The following is an 18,259-nucleotide window of genomic DNA, read 5'->3' on the forward strand; positions in this document are numbered from 1 at the left end:
CAATGAGAGCTTCTAGCTGAACCAAGGCTAAAAGATGTATGACAATGCATAATCTTCAGATCATCTCCTATCTTGGTAAATAGCAGTCTTTGTACAACTAGAAGCTCTCACTGATCTTGTATGGACTGTTTATTCAATCTTAAATTGTCTAATAGCCTAGAAACTCAAAAGCAAGTTCACAGCAAAACGTAAAATAAATATTATTATGGAGCATTAATGCTGCATTTCAGTTTTTAACTGCACTTTATGCTTCTTGAATTTTACAAGAGGATGAAATAGTAAGAATTTTTACATATCAGAACTGTTATTATAATTTTAAAAAACTGATCTCAGAGAAGTATCAAGTTCTCTGAAGTTTACCTTAAGAGTCTGTAAAGCTGCTTCAATAATTGTTTCTGCTTCTGTAACATGCTCTTCACCTTGCCTGGTAGCAAGCTCAGCTTTCCTTGTACCACTGTCAATCTGTTTCGTTATGTTACCAACAGCTTCAAGTCGCTTTATCAGATCATCAAGACGTTCAGATAAACTCCTGCCACCACCTTAAAAAATGTTAATTTCACAGCACAAACATTTCCTAATAAGAAATAAATAAACAAGAAAAATTCACAAAAAGGACATCACTGCAATTTATAAATGCAGTGAGAACAGAGAACTCTACTGTGATATTGTGATCTTGTATATGCAAGTCTAATAAGTTAAAAACAAAAACTTATTTACTGACTAAACAAGAGTTTTCATAAAGTTTTATTTTTCTTGTTTACTTTTACTCTGATACATATAACAAAACAGTGTGGCTTCAGTTGCCTGAGACTGCAGTCATATGTGTGCGAGTGGTATTTGTGTGAGTGTGTATGTATATGTCTGTCATCTAATTTTGACAAAGGCTTCACAGGCCGAAAGTTATATTTGTGACAGTTTTTTTGTTGTGACTATCTGCGACTCATTATCTCCGATATATGGTGTGTAGCAACTTTCCTTTTCATAATATTGTTACATTCCATCCTGGATTTTCCACTGTTTTACATATAACAAAAGACAACTTCTGGCGGTATGCTTCAACACAAACACTTGCAATATTGCAGTGCGTGCATGCTTAAAGGAACAAGCACTGCGGCAACTAGTTGTTATGAAATAAATGAAATGTATTCACAGTTGTGAATATGGACAATCTTCATCTGCATAATGCTAACGGCTTGCTGGAATGGTAACACCAGTTCCTGTCAGATCACCGAAGCTAAGCGCTATCTGGCTTGGCTAAAACTTGGTTGGGCACAGCAGCCAGTTGGTACTGTTGGGTCTTCAAGGCCTGCTCAGGTCGTGTTTGTTTGTTTGTTTCTGCTATATAACAAAATGATGACATTGAAAATTTGTACCAGAATGGGACTCGAACCTGGATTTCCCGCTTATCACCAGCATTTGTCTTATCATTTGGCTATCCACGCACGATTCATGGCCAAACCCAAACTACTATATGTTATCAACCATGCATTACATCATGTACTTATACATCTATTATGTACATTCGCATAGACGTGAGACATTTTTCTTGAAAGTCGCTTGCCCACTGTCAGTGGACAAATATGATATTGCAGTGCCTCTGTTACTTGGAATCATGATGCATGCATGTCCAAAGGAACAGGCACTGCGGTGACTGCAGCCGTTATGGAATACATAAAATGTATTTGCAGTTGTGAATATGGATAACTTTCAGCTGCATAATGAAATGACACTGAAAATTTGTGCTGGACCTGGACTCGAACACGAATTTCTCACTTTTGGATCAAGATCTCATAGGATTTCAAACCTGAGCAGAGAGTTTGTATAGGTGTATTTGCATTTAAAATGAAATTTATGGACTACATAGTTTTTGATATTAACCATATGAAGAAGTTTGTAGGTTATTATATGAGTGAAAAGCAGAAAATACTTACCACCAACAGCCTGTTTTGCTCTAGTCCACAAATGACCAACAGCCTCTTCAACTTCTTTCAGCCTTCTTTCAAAGTTATCATCACTTATTACTGTAGGATTACTAGCAATATCATCTAGGACCTTTTTTAATTTATAGAGTTTTGCCCTGTGGACATTTGCAGCATCCTGGACAAGATTGTAACATGCTGGACAATCAATGCAGCCACGCTGACGATCATACTTGTTTTCTTTGCAACGATCACATCTTCGGCCTTCAACATTTTCATAACACTGTAATCAAAAAGACAAAATTACAATATAAGATTAATATATACTTTGTTTTTCAGACCCAAATGAGACAAAGTTTCTTACCGGGCACTGACCCCAAGGACTACATGTTAAATTCACAGATCCTATAGGATCACAGTCACATTCCTTGCATCCATCAATGGAGAAACCATAGTGGTAGAGTTCACATACATCACATCGAAGACCTGTTATACCAGGTTGACAATGACATTGTCCAGTATTTAGATCACATGTGTGGTTCAGAGAACCAACAGGATCACAACTGCAAGCCTGGCAGCCCTGTAAATAAATTAAATCTGTAGTAATTTAAGAGGTATACATCATAATTTAATCTAATAATCTGCTCTCAAAAATAAAATATTACTAATATTCATTAACTTCCAGTAAAAAATTGTGTGGAAAAATATGAAGACATTTTTCATTGCTTGTTAGAATATGATGCAGTGGCACCATACACACTGCAGAACTGCTGACTACATTTTAAACTTCCAGTGTATCATACAGTTACTTACTTCACCACTTATTATGTTGTAATAGCCTTCCTCACAGTGATCACAGTTCTTGCCATAAATATGTGGTTTACACTGACATTGCCCACTTATCTGATCACATACTGGAGGACCAAAACCTGTTTCTACAGTTCCTGGAGGGTAACACTGACATGGTTTACAATCTCCTTTTGGTAAAGCTAAAGCATCTCCAAAATAACCTGTAAGAAATAAATGAAGTAATAAAATTTGTATAATACCACTGTAAAGTGCAAACATTAAAATTTATTCTCACTGGTCATATAACACTTATCAAGGTATCGATCCGTTTATTGTGTGACAGGAATTTAACTTTAAGCCCTCTGTTTCACAGCCTCTGACTCTGCATATGTATGTAGCTTGTACTGGTGAGCTAGAAGTGAATAAACAAATTGCAAGTTGCAGAAGACTGTCTTTTGCACAGATCCAGGATATGGTTTGACCAGTTTAGTTTGCTATCAATATGTAAGCCCTGGTATTTAGAAGTATCCAGCCCAGCTATCTGCTGGTCACCTAGCTTTCCTCCTATTTCTTCATCTTTAGTGGTTGCATGAAATTGAATAAAGTTTGTTTTACTGTAATTATGAGAGAACATTTATGTTAAACTACTTCACAACATCCCTACAAACCGTCTTAACCGACACCTCAAATTTGCGTACTGAATTATCAGTATGTACCACAGTGTGATCAGCAAAGATGGTGAATTTACTATCTGATTTGATCCATTATAAATGGTTTCTGAAAGCCTACGACTGTGAAAACAATAGCTTTCTTTATAAATAAATCTTCTGTTACCAGTCACGATTTTCTTTATTTACTTTATGCACAATGCGTTTCAGGAAATGATTCCCATTTTCAAGTGCGTTTTTTGTGTGTATTAAGCCATTTCTATTGATGTTGCCAATATATGAGAGTCTGCTTCATTTCGTAGATTTTTACTGTTATATATAAGAAACACGCAATTTTTTGTTGGTTATCGTTTCTTTTGGTGAAGTTAGTGGAAAAATTTAGAATTTGTATTTACAGTTTTCTAATGGTCCATTTGTGCAGAGTCTCACAAACACTAAGCATCACACACAACTTATTGTACACTTTAAACATCGAAAATATCTTATATAAACAAAAACAAAGATGAGGTGACTTACCGAACAAAAGCGCTGGCAGGTCGATAGACACACAAACAAACACAAACATACACACAAAATTCAAGCTTTCGCAACAAACTGTTGCCTCATCAGGAAAGAGGGAAGGAGAGGGGAAGACGAAAGGAAGTGGGTTTTAAGGGAGAGGGTAAGGAGTCATTCCAATCCCGGGAGCGGAAAGACTTACCTTAGGGGGAAAAAAGGACAGGTATACACTCGCACACACGCACATATCCATCCACACATACAGACACAAGCAGAAATATGTCTGCTTGTGTCTGTATGTGTGGATGGATATGTGCGTGTGTGCGAGTGTATACCTGTCCTTTTTTCTCCCTAAGGTAAGTCTTTCCGCTCCCGGGATTGGAATGACTCCTTACCCTCTCCCTTAAAACCCACTTCCTTTCGTCTTCCCCTCTCCTTCCCTCTTTCCTGATGAGGCAACAGTTTGTTGCGAAAGCTTGAATTTTGTGTGTATGTTTGTGTTTGTTTGTGTGTCTATCGACCTGCCAGCGCTTTTGTTCGGTAAGTCACCTCATCTTTGTTTTTATGTATAATTTTTCCCACGTGGAATGTTTCCTTCCATTATATTTATATAAACAAAATATATTTTCGATGCTTAAAATGTACAATAAATTGTGTGTGATGTTTAGTGTGTGTGAGACTCTGCACAAATGGACCATTAGAAAACTAAGTACAAATTCTTCTAAATTTCGCCACTAACTTCACCGAAAGAATTTATAACCAACTAAAAAAATTTTGTGGTTTTCATGTATTGCAGTAAAAATCAATGAAATGAAGCAGACTCTCACATATTGACAACATCAATAGACATGGCTTAACATGGCTTAATACACTCAAAAAACGCACTTGAAAATGGGAATCATTTCCTGAAATACATCATGTGAAAAGTAAATAAAGAAAATGGTGACTGGTAGCAGAAGAAGTTACAATATTCTGTAGAAAGAGGTAAATCATTAATAAAATGGAATAAAAAGTTAGGGGGCCCAGAACGGAGCTCTGAGGCACTCCGCACATGGTGGTATCCCATTCTGATGAAGCTGAATGCACCTTCTTGACTATCAAATACAACCTTCTGCTTTACTTTGGAAAGGAACAAATTAAGCCACTTTCCTGCTTCACCATTTACACTTAGGTATGTAGCTTGGGGTTAAAGTATTTGATGACTGGTGCAGTCCAACACTTTTGTTAGATCTCAAAATATTCCAACCACCTTCAAAATTATTATTATTATTATTCACAGACTCCAAAACACTGGCAGCAAATGCATGCATTACATCTTCTGTTGTTAACCTTTTCTGAAATCCAAACTGACTTTTCCTGACGAGATTTTGGTCACTATGTTGCTAACAATCTTGAAATGCATTAGTTTCTCTAAACTTTTGGAAATGCTTGTGAGTAGTGAGACTGGCTGTCTGCTTTATCTTCCTTCTTATACAGTGATTTTACAACTGCTGGAACCATTCCTTGCTTATGTGACATGTAAAAAATAGAGGAAAGGGATTTAATTACATGGTCACAGTGCTATTTTAATAATTTACTAAGATGGTGTCAACTCCAGTAGAGCTTTTACTTTTCAGAGACTTAATGATTCTTTCAATTTCCTGTATAGAGACTGTTCTTACCTAGATCTGTTGTACTGTGCTAAGTACTTTGGCTTCCAGATAATTCATGGCTCCATTTCTGGAGCCTCATGATCCTATTTGTTCTGTTATTGTTAAAAACATTTATTGAATGTATCAGCAACTGTTTTTGAATCACTAAGAAGATTATCCTCATCTTTATTTGGACATTTTCTCTACAGAATGCATTTTTTCCTGTTTTACAAAATTTTAAACAGTTTAGGCTTTATTGTCTGAGTTATTGATTTCTGCTCTGAAGAACATATACCTCAATGCTGGTATGGTCTAGTTAAGAATTCTATTGTATAGTTTGTAATGCCTAATCTTATTGCGATCATTTGATCTCTTGGCCACTACATACAGCACCTTTCTTTGTCCTACATGTATTTCTTTAGGAAATATTTTTTCAAAAAGACCTGTAATCTCTTCGAAAAATTTATTAAATTTGGAGTTAATGTCAACAGAAGCATACAAACAAGACCAGTCCAAGGTTGCAACCAAAAATTCCTTGTAGATTAAAAGTGTCATCAGGACTCGAACGTCGACCTTTGACTTGCAAAGTTTCAAATCAGCACACACAGCTGTAGGGTAAATATTCATTTTGGAAACAATCCATCAGGTTTTGACTTAGCTCATGTCCCTGTAATGTCGTCTAACCTCCCAGGAGTGCTAGTCCAGACATGCAGGAGAACTGGTGAAAAGTTTGGAAGACAGGAGATGAGGTACTGATCAAAGTAAAGTTTTGAGGACAGTTCATGAGACAAGCTTGGATAGCTCAGTCAATAGGACACTTGCCTGCATATAGCAAAGGTCCAGCTTCAAGTAATCTGGTGGCACACAGTTATAATCTATCAGGAAGTTTCAAATCAGCACACGGTTCACTGCAAAGTGAAATTCATTCTTGAAGCTGAAACTGATGAGTAAAGTTTTCCATAGTGTGTCTTTTTACAATCCTCAGTTTTGAAACATAAATTATTATGTGAATCCTTATCTGCAAATACACTGATCAGACAGAACATTATGACCTGCGACCTGCTATTGACATAAACCTGTCCAGGCAATAGCAGTGTCACCTGGCGAGAAATGGCTGTTAGTCAGACACACATAGGGTGCATGTAGCATCAGTGAGTGTGCTGTCTGTGTGTGGAATGGAGAAGGCGTGCAATCTATCTGAGTTTGAACAAGGGCAGATTATTATGGCCTGGAGGCTCACACAGGCTATTTGAAAACTGCATAACTTGTTAGGTGTTCGAGAAGTGCTGTGGTGAGTGTCTTCAACACATGGGGAGACCAAGGTGACACCAAGTGCCAATGTCATGGGGTTGGGTCACCACTGCTCATTACAGATATCAGTTGTTGTAGGCTGGGCAAACTGGCAAAACAGGACAGGCAGTGAACAGTTGTGGAACTAACATCAGACTTTAATGCTGGGCAGAGTAAAAGTTTGTCTGAACACACAGTGCACCAAACACTCCTAATGATGGGCCTCTACAGGCGACGACCCATGCACATGATAAAGTTAACACCATGACATCAGCAACTACAACTGAAATGGGCACGGGGCATGTGACCATCATCAGCACTGGACATTGACATAGTGACAGAGCATCGCAGTGGCACAGCATTGCATGGTCTGATGAATCCTGATACCTTTTTCATCGTGTCGATTGGAGGGCATGAATCCATCATCTTCCAGGGAAACAGTTCTTTGACACCTGTACTGTGGGACAGAGACAAGCTGCCACCAGCTCTATTACACTCTGGGGAATATTCACGTGGGGATTGATGGGTCCAGTGGAACTTATGCAAGGCACCATGACGTCCAAGGAGTTTCATACACTGGCTGCAGAATACATACACCCCTTCATGACGATCATGTATTCTGAAAGCAGTGGCATTTTTCAACAAGATAATGCACCATGTCACAAGGCCAGGAGTGTGATGGAGTGGTTCAAGGAGCACTGTGGCAAGTTCTAATCAGTTGATGTGTTGCCTCCCAACTACCCAGATCTGAACCTGATTGAACACATCTAGGATGCTGTTGAACATAGCGTCAGAGCTCATCGCCCTCCTCTCCAGAATTTACAGGAATTAAGTGATGTGTATGTGCAGATGTGGTGCAAACTCCCTCCAGGGACCTGCCAAGGCCTCATTGCTTCCATGCCATGACGCGTCGCCGCTGTTATCCATGCCAAAGATGGACTACCGGCTATTAGATAGGTGTTCATAACATTCTAGCTGATTAGTATATGTTGTGTATTAAAGTGCCAGAATTGGCTGTTACACCATTTGCAGAGTCTAATACATAAGAGAACATTAGGTGGTCATGACCTATTCTGTTTCTGTTACCTGTTAAAAAGTTCACATTAAAGTCACTCATTACAATAAATTAATTTGTTTTCTAGGCAGACCTGACAAGAGTGAGTCAATGTGTCTCAGAAAAAAGTGAGTCAATGTGTCTCAGAAAAAACATTCAAATTTCCAGCAAGTGCCCAGTAAATTGACAGCACAATAGCAGTTGCTCTAACTGCTGTTCTCTTGATGCCACTCATTTTAAAGTGCTGCTCAGCACAACATTTGCTTAAATCTAGAGATTTATATACAACATTATGTATCACAAATATTGCCACTCCATCTTTTCTCATGTTAGATCTACAGTAATGAGCAGCTAAACAGAACTTCTGAATCTGTAACATGAATTCCATTTGTAATATAACATTCAGAGCAACATAGTATTTTAAGTTCACTTCCGTATTCTTAATCTCTTAGATGTATTACAAGTGGGTTTATTTTGTTCTTTGGACATGTTATATTTTTGTAGAATAGAGACAAAGTTTGGGTCTTTTCGCCCCTGCAATGGTGTGATATTTTTTTGGTACAAGAGTAATTTATCTCCATTCACAAGTTTGTAGTTCTGCTTGTGGCACTGGAGGCTCATACTGAATACACAAGAGACATGTTTCACATGTTTTGGACTGCCTTTCACTCATGTGACTCACCACAAAAAATGCTGAGATATTTTTTGTTGCATATAGGATAAGCTACAGCTTCTGTTGCACAAGGTAATGTTTTAGTTGTTGGTTCTGATACTGATGGCACTGTTTTTTTATGGTAGTGCTATTAATGGTGCTGATGATTTTGCTCTCAAACATGGAATTACACTGTTCACTTTCTCTCTGTTTGTAGTGATTTCATTTACTTTTTTCGGTGTAAAGTGCTTTCCTTCATAATTCAGCTGGTTCCATGCCTGGTATGCAAGCATCTGTCCAGTTTGCCTGTATCTAGGACACTGAATTTTCCAAACAGAGGATGTATTTGTTTTATTTTAATGTTGGTTTTCTGTATTGATTTGGTTACATACACATTACAAAGTCATATCTGTGTGGTAATGTTGCATCTGGTGAAAGCTTGAAATTTGTGTGTGTGTTTTTTTATTGTCTCTATCAACATACCAATGCTTTCTCGTTTGGTAAGTTACAGCATCTTTGTTTTTATATATATGTTTTTATATATATTTTTTTATATATATTTTTCCCATGTGGAATGTTTCCCTCTATTATATTCAAATTATGTTGATTATTACTCTCTAGGAAATTCTTTAGTTCTGTTTGGTGGTTACTTGCCCCCTTTTATGCAACATCATTTCCACAAACTATACACAACACATAACCTTTTTTGTTAACATTTTGTCATGCAGATTGACATCAGTAACATTTTTGTTGTTGCTCCTGGCTTAACAACACATTCTGCATAGCATTTAGGCCTACTGTGTTCCTTGAAAAGTCTTTCCACATCTTTACCATGGCTGTCTACAGAAAGGAGCTACAGAAATTGCCTCCTGAGAAGCTAAAGCCAATATCACAGAACAATCTCTGTTTCAAGGATTCACTTTTGCATTATGTGTAAATAAGATGCATAAGCTGCATGTCCAGTACCTCCAACCACTAACATCAATAAGTGACTTTTGATGTTAGCATGTCTCACTGTCCTACAGGAAGTGCTACAGAGACTGCACAGTGTCACCAACCTCTTTGCTGCAGAAATATCTGAAGGTGCAACAAGAATTAAACCTGAGTCAAGCATAGGGACCACAGTACTGCAAAGTCAATGAGTGAGATGGTGCTGTTGTTAAGGCATTGGATTTGTAGTCATAATGAGCTGCATTCCAGTCTCAGTACAGATTACAGGAATTTTTTTACAGTTTTCTCAAATCACTTCAAGCAAACACCAAGAAGTTTGCTTGTCAAACATGCAGTGAATGTCTACACCAAATGTTCCGTAACCAATCCAGTTTTCTGTCTCTGTTATCGTTACTACCAACATGAGAAGAAACACAACAGTAGGAATTATTTGGGTCAAGGTATATCCCTATAAACTTCATACAACAATTTGACACTATGTTGTAATTCAGAAGTTTTAAATGAAAGAAAAAAAGGGGCACAAATTGCACTACCTAACTGTAATCAAATATTGAGAAGTTCACCTACATCAGTAATAAAAATAATGCTTATATTACACAGCTCTTGCCAGTTTTGTACACATTTCCTTTCTTTCTTTCAAGTAAGTGAGACAGCAATTCTGATTCTAAAATCCTTAGATGTAGTGTGATTCTTTCCAAGCACCTTCAAAATTATTACTGTATTAGTCTAACTAATGGCATGAATTTTTAACATTTATGACTAAAATTTATGGAAACTAAGTGACTGACTGGTTGCTTTAGGCAGACATTGATTTTCAATGGAAAACAATAAGCACTCTACAAATTGAAGCAAAATCTGTGGGATGATGTAAATGTGAAACAGTAGATAGTGTACTGTGGACTAATCAGTGAACAGTATAAAGAAGAATATTCCACTATATGTCATCCTGACTCATTTAAAAATCAATAATTCTACTCATTTTACATTACATCAGGTATGCTGTAACTATTCAAGAAAATGCACTCAGCAAAATTTTATTAACGTGAGACATCTGTGTAGAGAACACCACCCTCTCTGTTGGATTGATTGAACATACTTTTGAATAACATACTACTCAATAAATTTGTTCACTGGGTTCTAATTACATTAATTTTAATTATTTTAAGAATATTATGACACTTTACAATAATTTCATTAGAAAAATTGTATTTGAACTTCCAGAACTTAAAGTTTCTTCATTACCTGGAATGCAAGAGTCACATTCTGGTCCTCCTGTATTATAAATGCATTTCAGACATTCTCCAGTTGTGCGGTTACAGTTTCCAACCGCATTGGGGTCAACATTATCATTGCACTTGCATGGCTGACACAGTTTAACACTGCCAAACTTTCCAGTTGGATCTCCAAAGTACCCATCGCTGCACAGGTCACATCTGGGACCTGTTAGGTATACAAACAAAGTTGTATTATCTTCTACTTATTTATCACTAAACAATGGAAAATACAAGCTGGAATAATGATAATATGAAAATGACAGATTGCTACTCACCATATAGCAAAGATGCTGAGTCACAGATGGGCACAACAAAACAAGTAAGCTTTTCGCTGAAAAGGCCTTCATCTGAATTAGACAACACACACACACACACACACACACACACACACACACACACACACACACACACACACACACACACACATACACAAAAATGCAACTCGTATACACATGATCACAGTCTCTGACTACCAAGACCTTGGTCATGCGTGTGCAAGTCTGGGTGAGTGTGTGTGTGTGTGTGTGTGTGTGTGTGTGTGTGTGTTGTCCCATTTAGATGAAGACCTGCTTGGCTGAAAGCTTACCTGCTTCACAGTCTTTTTGTTAGATCTATCACTCAACATCTCTCCACTATATGGTGAGTCTGTCTTTGATTACCTTGTAACTGTTAAAAAGGGGAAAAGATTAAAATGCTTCATTCACACTGTAATTCAACAAAAATACCACCAAATGATTTCTGTGTGTAATCATCCCCAGGGTATGGAGAAGTGTGAAGAACTAGAAAACTTCTAAATTCTAAATCAGAAATTGACTTAATTGTAATTTCCATAGTTTCTTCAAATGAATTAATTTATTTATATGAACATCATTAAATATGATACTTTTCTGACAGGTAAACTGGAGTGATGAACTAATTATATAATTCAGGAGTGCTGAATAACAATCCACAGCTATTCTCCCCAAGCCAATTACTGGAATGTGATGGATGGTGCTTTGTCTACCACTATTGTTTTTCTCCCATCCTTTCCATTACTGAATGATGCCCAGGAAGAAATATTGTAAGTAATTCTTTGTATGAGGTTGAATACTTTTTGCAATTTTACCATAATGGCCATTTTACAAAATGTGCTTATGCAGTGGGAAGAAATATGATATTTGACTTTTCTTTGAATGTAAGATCTTGAAATGGTAACAGTGAATGTCAATCAAGCAAAATGCCTCTCTTGCATATCTGCCACTGGAGCTGGATGAGCATCTCCATGATGCATTTATATTCACTAAACAAACTTATTATGAAACATGTTCCTCTCAAATCTGATGAGCAGTATTCAACAATCAGTTGAACAATGGTATTGACAGCTATCTGTTCAGGGGTGAATTACATCTCTTTCAAAATTCTCTGCCGACAAACGCCAAGCACCGACACATCTGCGGGTCTTCCTGCATTTTTACTATAAATTCCTGGCACTGTTACTTCCCAGAACACAAATGCATCATCAAAGAATTCTGCTGTTGAGCAATTATAGTTGACTTTTTTATAACAGACATAAGCATACACTGATTAAGAGTGACTACAAATTTCGTTTAACTACTGCTATGCCTTTTCTTATCTGCTGGTACTGTTTTTTTTGTTTGTTTTAGACATGTTTTGAGGTAAAGAAGTATCCCCAATTTAGTTTAGTGTCATGTTCCTCTATAGATTACGTATTTCTCACATAAATTATGGCTACTAGCACTCAATGTGTAAAATTATGTGGAATGTCTTAACACCGCTCGTAGGTGAGTTTTAGTATATTCATGATACAAGTATCCTCTAATTTCTTTTCCTCTTTCTACCATATTATATGCAGTCAGTTCTCTTATTTGAATAAAGTTCTTACCTCCATATCCTTTTGGACACTCAAGACAAATGATAGTTTCATCTTGCAGCTGTATACATGGTCCCTGCTTAGGGCAAGGGCATGGTTTGCAATCATAAGCAGTTCCCTGCAGAGCATTTCCATAATATCCTCGTGCACAGCGGTCACAGTTGTCCCCAGCTGTGTTATGTTGACAGATGCAGCGACCTAAAAGGGACAGAAATATGTTGAGGAGAAAGTGTGGCGAAACAAAGATCCATGGATAAACACATTGCTTGGCTTGGAGAAACAAATTTTACACCAGTAAGAATGCAATGACATATTTCTGGCCATGAAGTAACTGGTTGCTGCTTCAATTTCTTCAGATTTCAACTAACCCGTTTCAGCATCACATATGTCTGCATGGCCGTTGCAGTTACACGGGACACAAGGTGCAAAAGGTCCACCATTGGCCGGCTCATGGCGAAATCCTGGTTCACAGGATTCACAGAACTGACCAACATAGCCAGCAAGGCACCTACAACTTTCAATCCATCTCGCAGGTTCACCTGCTGCCCCACGATGAGCTGTTTCTAATCTGACATCATCAAGGAATCCAACACCTAAATGAGAAAAGCAGGTATACACAAAATCACCATCAGTTAAGAATGTGCAGTTAATTACAGTTCCTATGAGCAACCTATTGAAAAGCACATTATGACACAAATGGCACAGCATACATGATAAGACAAGATACCATAATTATACCTTCTGGAGTATATGTTCCCCTAATATATATTGCCGTAAGATTTGCAAGAACACTTATGAAATCTCTGGATGAAAGTCTTGGCTGCCATCCATACTGGGGATGTTCATGCAGGCGGAATTTATACTCCTGGGCCTATGACCATAAAGAAAACACAATCAGTTATCAAATGATACATGAGACAAAAACATATTTGTGTTACAACCATCAAACATAATTGCATAAAAAGTTCTTAGTTTACTTCCGCATCAAATTTTGGATAAAATCCCAAGCTTTCCATGAGTACCTCTGTCATTTTTGTCGGGGTAAAACTGACTGTCGTGGACTGGTGAGGCTTCCACTTTTATAAGCAGTGTATGGCTTCTTATTGGCCGATGAAGATGATGGAGGTAGTCATCGAAAGCTCAGGATTTTATCCAAATTTGATGCGGCAAGTAAACCGAGAACTTTTTATGCAAGGACTCTGTCGCAAAAGACTTTGTAGTCATCAAACATAATTATTTTATTTATTTCTAGTGACTTTCCAGGTATTTATGTGACTGAAATTTTATACACACATATGTATTAATAGGGAACAAACAAGGATGTAGCTAAAAAAACACATGTGGTGACAGTATGCTGAAGAGACAGCTACCAGCAGAATACTTCAGAAGTGGCAGAGTTAATGACCAGATCCATATAGCAGAAAAGTGCTCCAGAGATCAGTTCACAGCATGAGTATTAAATTAGTGACTCCTTTTTATATATCGTACTTTACAGGAAGGTATCCTTGTTTCGGTTCAACCTCATTTCCAAGCTAAGTAATGCCACTTGCTTTTCTTTTTCTTGCTGCTAACAACACTGGAAGTCTTATGATGAGATATCCTCAAATACTGTTTTCATATTCTCCATTACATAGCAAAAAGTACTCCTCATTATAACTGTGTTCTGTGAATACGAAGGAGACATGGGCTCTAGTTTTTCTTATTTTAGAACCTGAGCTCTTATTCCTTGCACAATCCTTCACTTTCTAAAGTATCTGCAAATATAAAACAAAATCAACTGTTTGCACCTTAGGTACCCCACACTTACACCGACAAAGCACAATTGCTGACAAACATTACACCCTGCACAATGAGTTGCTCAGAAGATACTGGCCCACTCTCGGAGGCACACACAACATGGCAGGTAGAGGCCTTAACTATGACACGTGTTCAGTATATAAGGACTAGCAAAAGTTGTACAGGATCATTTTGGATCATCAAGCAGATAGTGACGTCATCTAAACTGATTGAGAAAATCTACTGTTGCCTGTGGATTGGATATGTATCAGATTACTACATCAGAGAACTTTGCTGTTGTGTACAACACCTTGGCTTTGAATCTCTTTGATGTTATGGTTAACTATCTTGTTTTGTTCAATTTCAGCGGTAATGGACTCTGACTCAGCATGGATAGGTTGTAATCTATTTCAATTTAAATACTGTGTCTGTTGAATAAAATAGTTCTTTTGTCAATTTTAGTTTTGAATACTTCTGTTTCTCTGTTTAAATTCAAACCTTATGTGTGAATTCCTAGACTATGATCTTATGTGATAATTTTCCTAATTTTTTATTTGTTGTCATTGGTTTTGTGCATTACAGCAACCCTCATGATATACTTTGCAAGAAGATTCTACAGCTCTATTTTCATCTCCACATACCATTTCTTTTAACTACATGCTACTGAAATGCATGTACAAAGAATTACTAGCATGAAAATTTGTAAATTGGAAGGAAAAACAGTCGGTAATTTAGAAGAAGCATGTTCCTCTGCCACAAATAAGGTAGAATAGATTGAGAAGAATGCAATGAATGATACCACATATATCACACAAGGGAAAAGTATTAACTGAGGTTACTCAAGGTTCTCTGCTTGACAAAAAGATAAAAAAATGCTCTTACCTCTACAGATGGTAAAGGATTTCTCTGGCCAAAAATTGCTTGGGTGATTGTCAATCCTGCACCTTCTATCACTACATCTTCAACAGTGGCTCCTGGACCACTCTCTCCAATTCTAAGGTTGAATGACAGTAGCTGATTGTAACTGGCACGTTGGTCTCCAAGAAACCTGTCTGAAGACAGTAAAATTTATTATCTAGGCTCATGGTATTGTTTTTTATTAAATTTTATTCCATTATTTCTTACTCAGCACCTTTAGCATGTAGTTAAAGGATGTGGCCTCTCACTCAGTACTGCTTAAGTTTTTAAGAATATAGACTATATATTATTATAACTATTTAACTTTGAAGGTAAAATTAAAGAGCATGGGAGCAGTAAATTTTACTTAGGATTTGTCATGAAAGAGAATATAATGTATCTCCAGCCAAAAAATTTGTAATATTTGCCTTCTCTAATTTCACAACGAAAACAGTCTGTAACCTTTAGAATGAGGTTGCTGCAGAGTTTGGAAAATGAGAGATGTATCGGCACATTTGGAACTTTGATCCAAAACATGGTGTGCTTTTGTGTGATGGTGGTTATCTGTATGGAACTTCAGTCTGTATCTTATTTAAATATTTGAAATAAAACTGTTAATCAACACAGAGAATGGTTTTCACACTACGGCCTTGGTGGAGACCTGTTGAAGAGAAAATATTATGCTGATACGGGAGTTTGTGAAGCCACCTAGAGTGGACCAACAAGTTTATATGTAAAGGCTACACATGTAACAGAACATGTAGCAATTATGTGTCCACAACTGCTTCAGGGGAAAAAAAATCTGGAATAAATTAATGTTACAAAAATCAGCACTGAGATATGATTATCTCTCATGATAAGCATAATTTACTGAAACAGTTGTTTCTATGGAAAGATGTAACAACTTTTTAAAAGCTGATGGATTATATACACTAAGAGACTCTAGAATGAACCCTGTGCCCTCAGAATTACTCTCCTCATGAAGCTGTGAGTGTAGATTATAAATAATAAATTGGAAGCAGGAAACACCACAGAATATCATAAAAATGCTGAGACGAAAAGACATTTTAGTATACATGAGTATAATGCTTCAGATGTTCCTGTCTTTCAAAAATAAGTCTTTAAATTTGAAGCTGAGACAAAAAGTTAATTACGCAATACTATATGTTTATTGTAACATTATTCATATGATGATTGGTGCATATTATCTCAAATAAGAGACATCAGGATGGAAGCAGTAGAAAGATTTTACACTGATATCTAGATTTTTAGAGTGAGATGAAATTTAAAGAATGAGCAACTCCAATGATCTATGAAATATATTAATGCCTTCGCTGCTAAATGCTCAAAAAGTGTTCAAAAATTAAATCTCATTTAATCATAAAGACTAAGTTTAAAATAGCCAAATCAAAGCTTTTTCTGTACCTGGTGCCACAAAATATACTGGATCTCGACCAGGGGCATTTACACCAATGGACTGTGTAATACTGTGATAGAGAAGCTTTACAGGATTGCCACTGTAATCCTGTGCAGACCACCTTTCATTGTTTCGTGCAAACATACTCTCAATAGTAACTTTTGAATATCCAGGAGCTGATTCACACTGCGACGAATGGCCGTAGCAGAAGCAAGGTGTGCAACCGAATTCATTTTCAATGTCGAGGTTGAAATACCCAGGTTTACACCTAAGTAACAGAATAAATAACACAGTTTTAACTAGGGTAGAAAACAGAAGTTAGGGCAGAACTCATGATTAAAATAAGATCAACTGGCCATTTTAACAAACATTTAATGCTAGATAAAGAAGAGAAACAACATAATTGCATACCCTCCACAGCGCTTTCCTTCAACATTCTCTTTACACTGGCATGCTCCAGTGTACGGATTGCAGTTGGGTTCATTTCCATAACTGCCAGCAGCATTGCACCCACATGATCTGCAGCCAAGGCTGGTGAAATCATAGTAATTAACATCACAATGGTCACACTTATCACCAGTTACACCTGGCTTGCACTGGCAACGTCCCTCACGATTACATTGTAAGCTCCTTGAACCTGTAAAAAAAAAAAAAAAAAAAAAAAAAAAAAAAAAAAAAAAAAAAATTATGATGAATAATAAAATTCGTAAAAACACTTAACTTTTAATACATAGACTCAGATAACTGGATGTACCCAAATATAAAAAATCAATATATCTTTTTAAAATGTTTTGCTTCATACATTATTGCCTGTTCTTTCACAATGGCCGAATTCCCTAGTGTGGCCAAAGAAACACTGCAAATTTGATCTATATCTACAACTACATTCATACCGTACAGACCACAGTAAAATGCATCGCTGGGTATATTTCCCATTGTAGCCCTTTCCATTTGTGAATGGAGAATGGGTAGAATCACTGCTGAAATGCCTCTGTGTCTGCTGCGATTAGTCTAATTTTGTCTTTGTAGTCCTTGAAGGGGCAATATTACAGGGAGCTGTGGCACATACCTTGATTCCTAATTTAATATTGTTTCCCAAAATTTTGTAAGTATACTTTTGCAGGATAGTGTTTATCTCCAAGTATCTCTCCCATGAGTCAAACTCAGTTCGGTTGCGAAAGAAGGGGGGAATAACACCTTATTAAAAAACCTTGGTTCACCGGGCCCATGTTATAGTACCTCATGGAGGGACAGTGAATAGTGCAGTGGCACTGAAGGCAGAGTGGAGACTATCAGAACAGTGGAGCTGGAGGATGAAGCAACCCTGTGTTTTTGGTCCAACAGCAAAACGGAAAGATGAGGAACCTCCATATTATCGTTCTCAGTGGTCATGGAGATGGATGAGGCTATGCCAGAGAGACTGGGTGTTTAGGCACAACTCAATGGCATTCCTAGTCTTCAGCAGTACTTTGCAGCCACTTGTACTGGACCCTGCACGTCTTCTTTCACTTTAGTTGCAGAGTATAGTTCCAAGACTATAGTGTGAATGTCACTTCTTACCAGTTGAAATCCA

At 37.2% G+C, this 18,259-nt stretch overlaps 1 protein-coding gene across 2 annotated transcripts in view; it reads right to left on the reverse strand.

The window, feature by feature from the left end:
- The window catches only part of LOC124613962 (laminin subunit gamma-1), a 1,180,138-nt gene that overhangs the window by 45,525 nt on the left and 1,116,354 nt on the right, over positions 1 to 18,259 (reverse strand). For both annotated transcript variants that reach the window (XM_047142745.1, XM_047142746.1), the window contains 11 exons: positions 17,098 to 17,323; positions 16,695 to 16,954; positions 15,255 to 15,424; positions 13,335 to 13,467; positions 12,965 to 13,189; positions 12,609 to 12,794; positions 10,695 to 10,892; positions 2,733 to 2,929; positions 2,284 to 2,499; positions 1,932 to 2,202; positions 361 to 539 (listed from right to left, as the gene is read on the reverse strand). In XM_047142745.1, the coding sequence (XP_046998701.1) occupies positions 361 to 539; positions 1,932 to 2,202; positions 2,284 to 2,499; positions 2,733 to 2,929; positions 10,695 to 10,892; positions 12,609 to 12,794; positions 12,965 to 13,189; positions 13,335 to 13,467; positions 15,255 to 15,424; positions 16,695 to 16,954; positions 17,098 to 17,323 (2,261 nt within the window). The remainder of the gene's footprint in view (positions 1 to 360; positions 540 to 1,931; positions 2,203 to 2,283; positions 2,500 to 2,732; positions 2,930 to 10,694; positions 10,893 to 12,608; positions 12,795 to 12,964; positions 13,190 to 13,334; positions 13,468 to 15,254; positions 15,425 to 16,694; positions 16,955 to 17,097; positions 17,324 to 18,259) is intronic.

The sequence above is a fragment of the Schistocerca americana genome, chromosome 4 (assembly GCF_021461395.2).
Source record: "Schistocerca americana isolate TAMUIC-IGC-003095 chromosome 4, iqSchAmer2.1, whole genome shotgun sequence".
In the NCBI taxonomy this organism is placed as follows: Eukaryota; Metazoa; Arthropoda; class Insecta; order Orthoptera; family Acrididae; genus Schistocerca; species Schistocerca americana.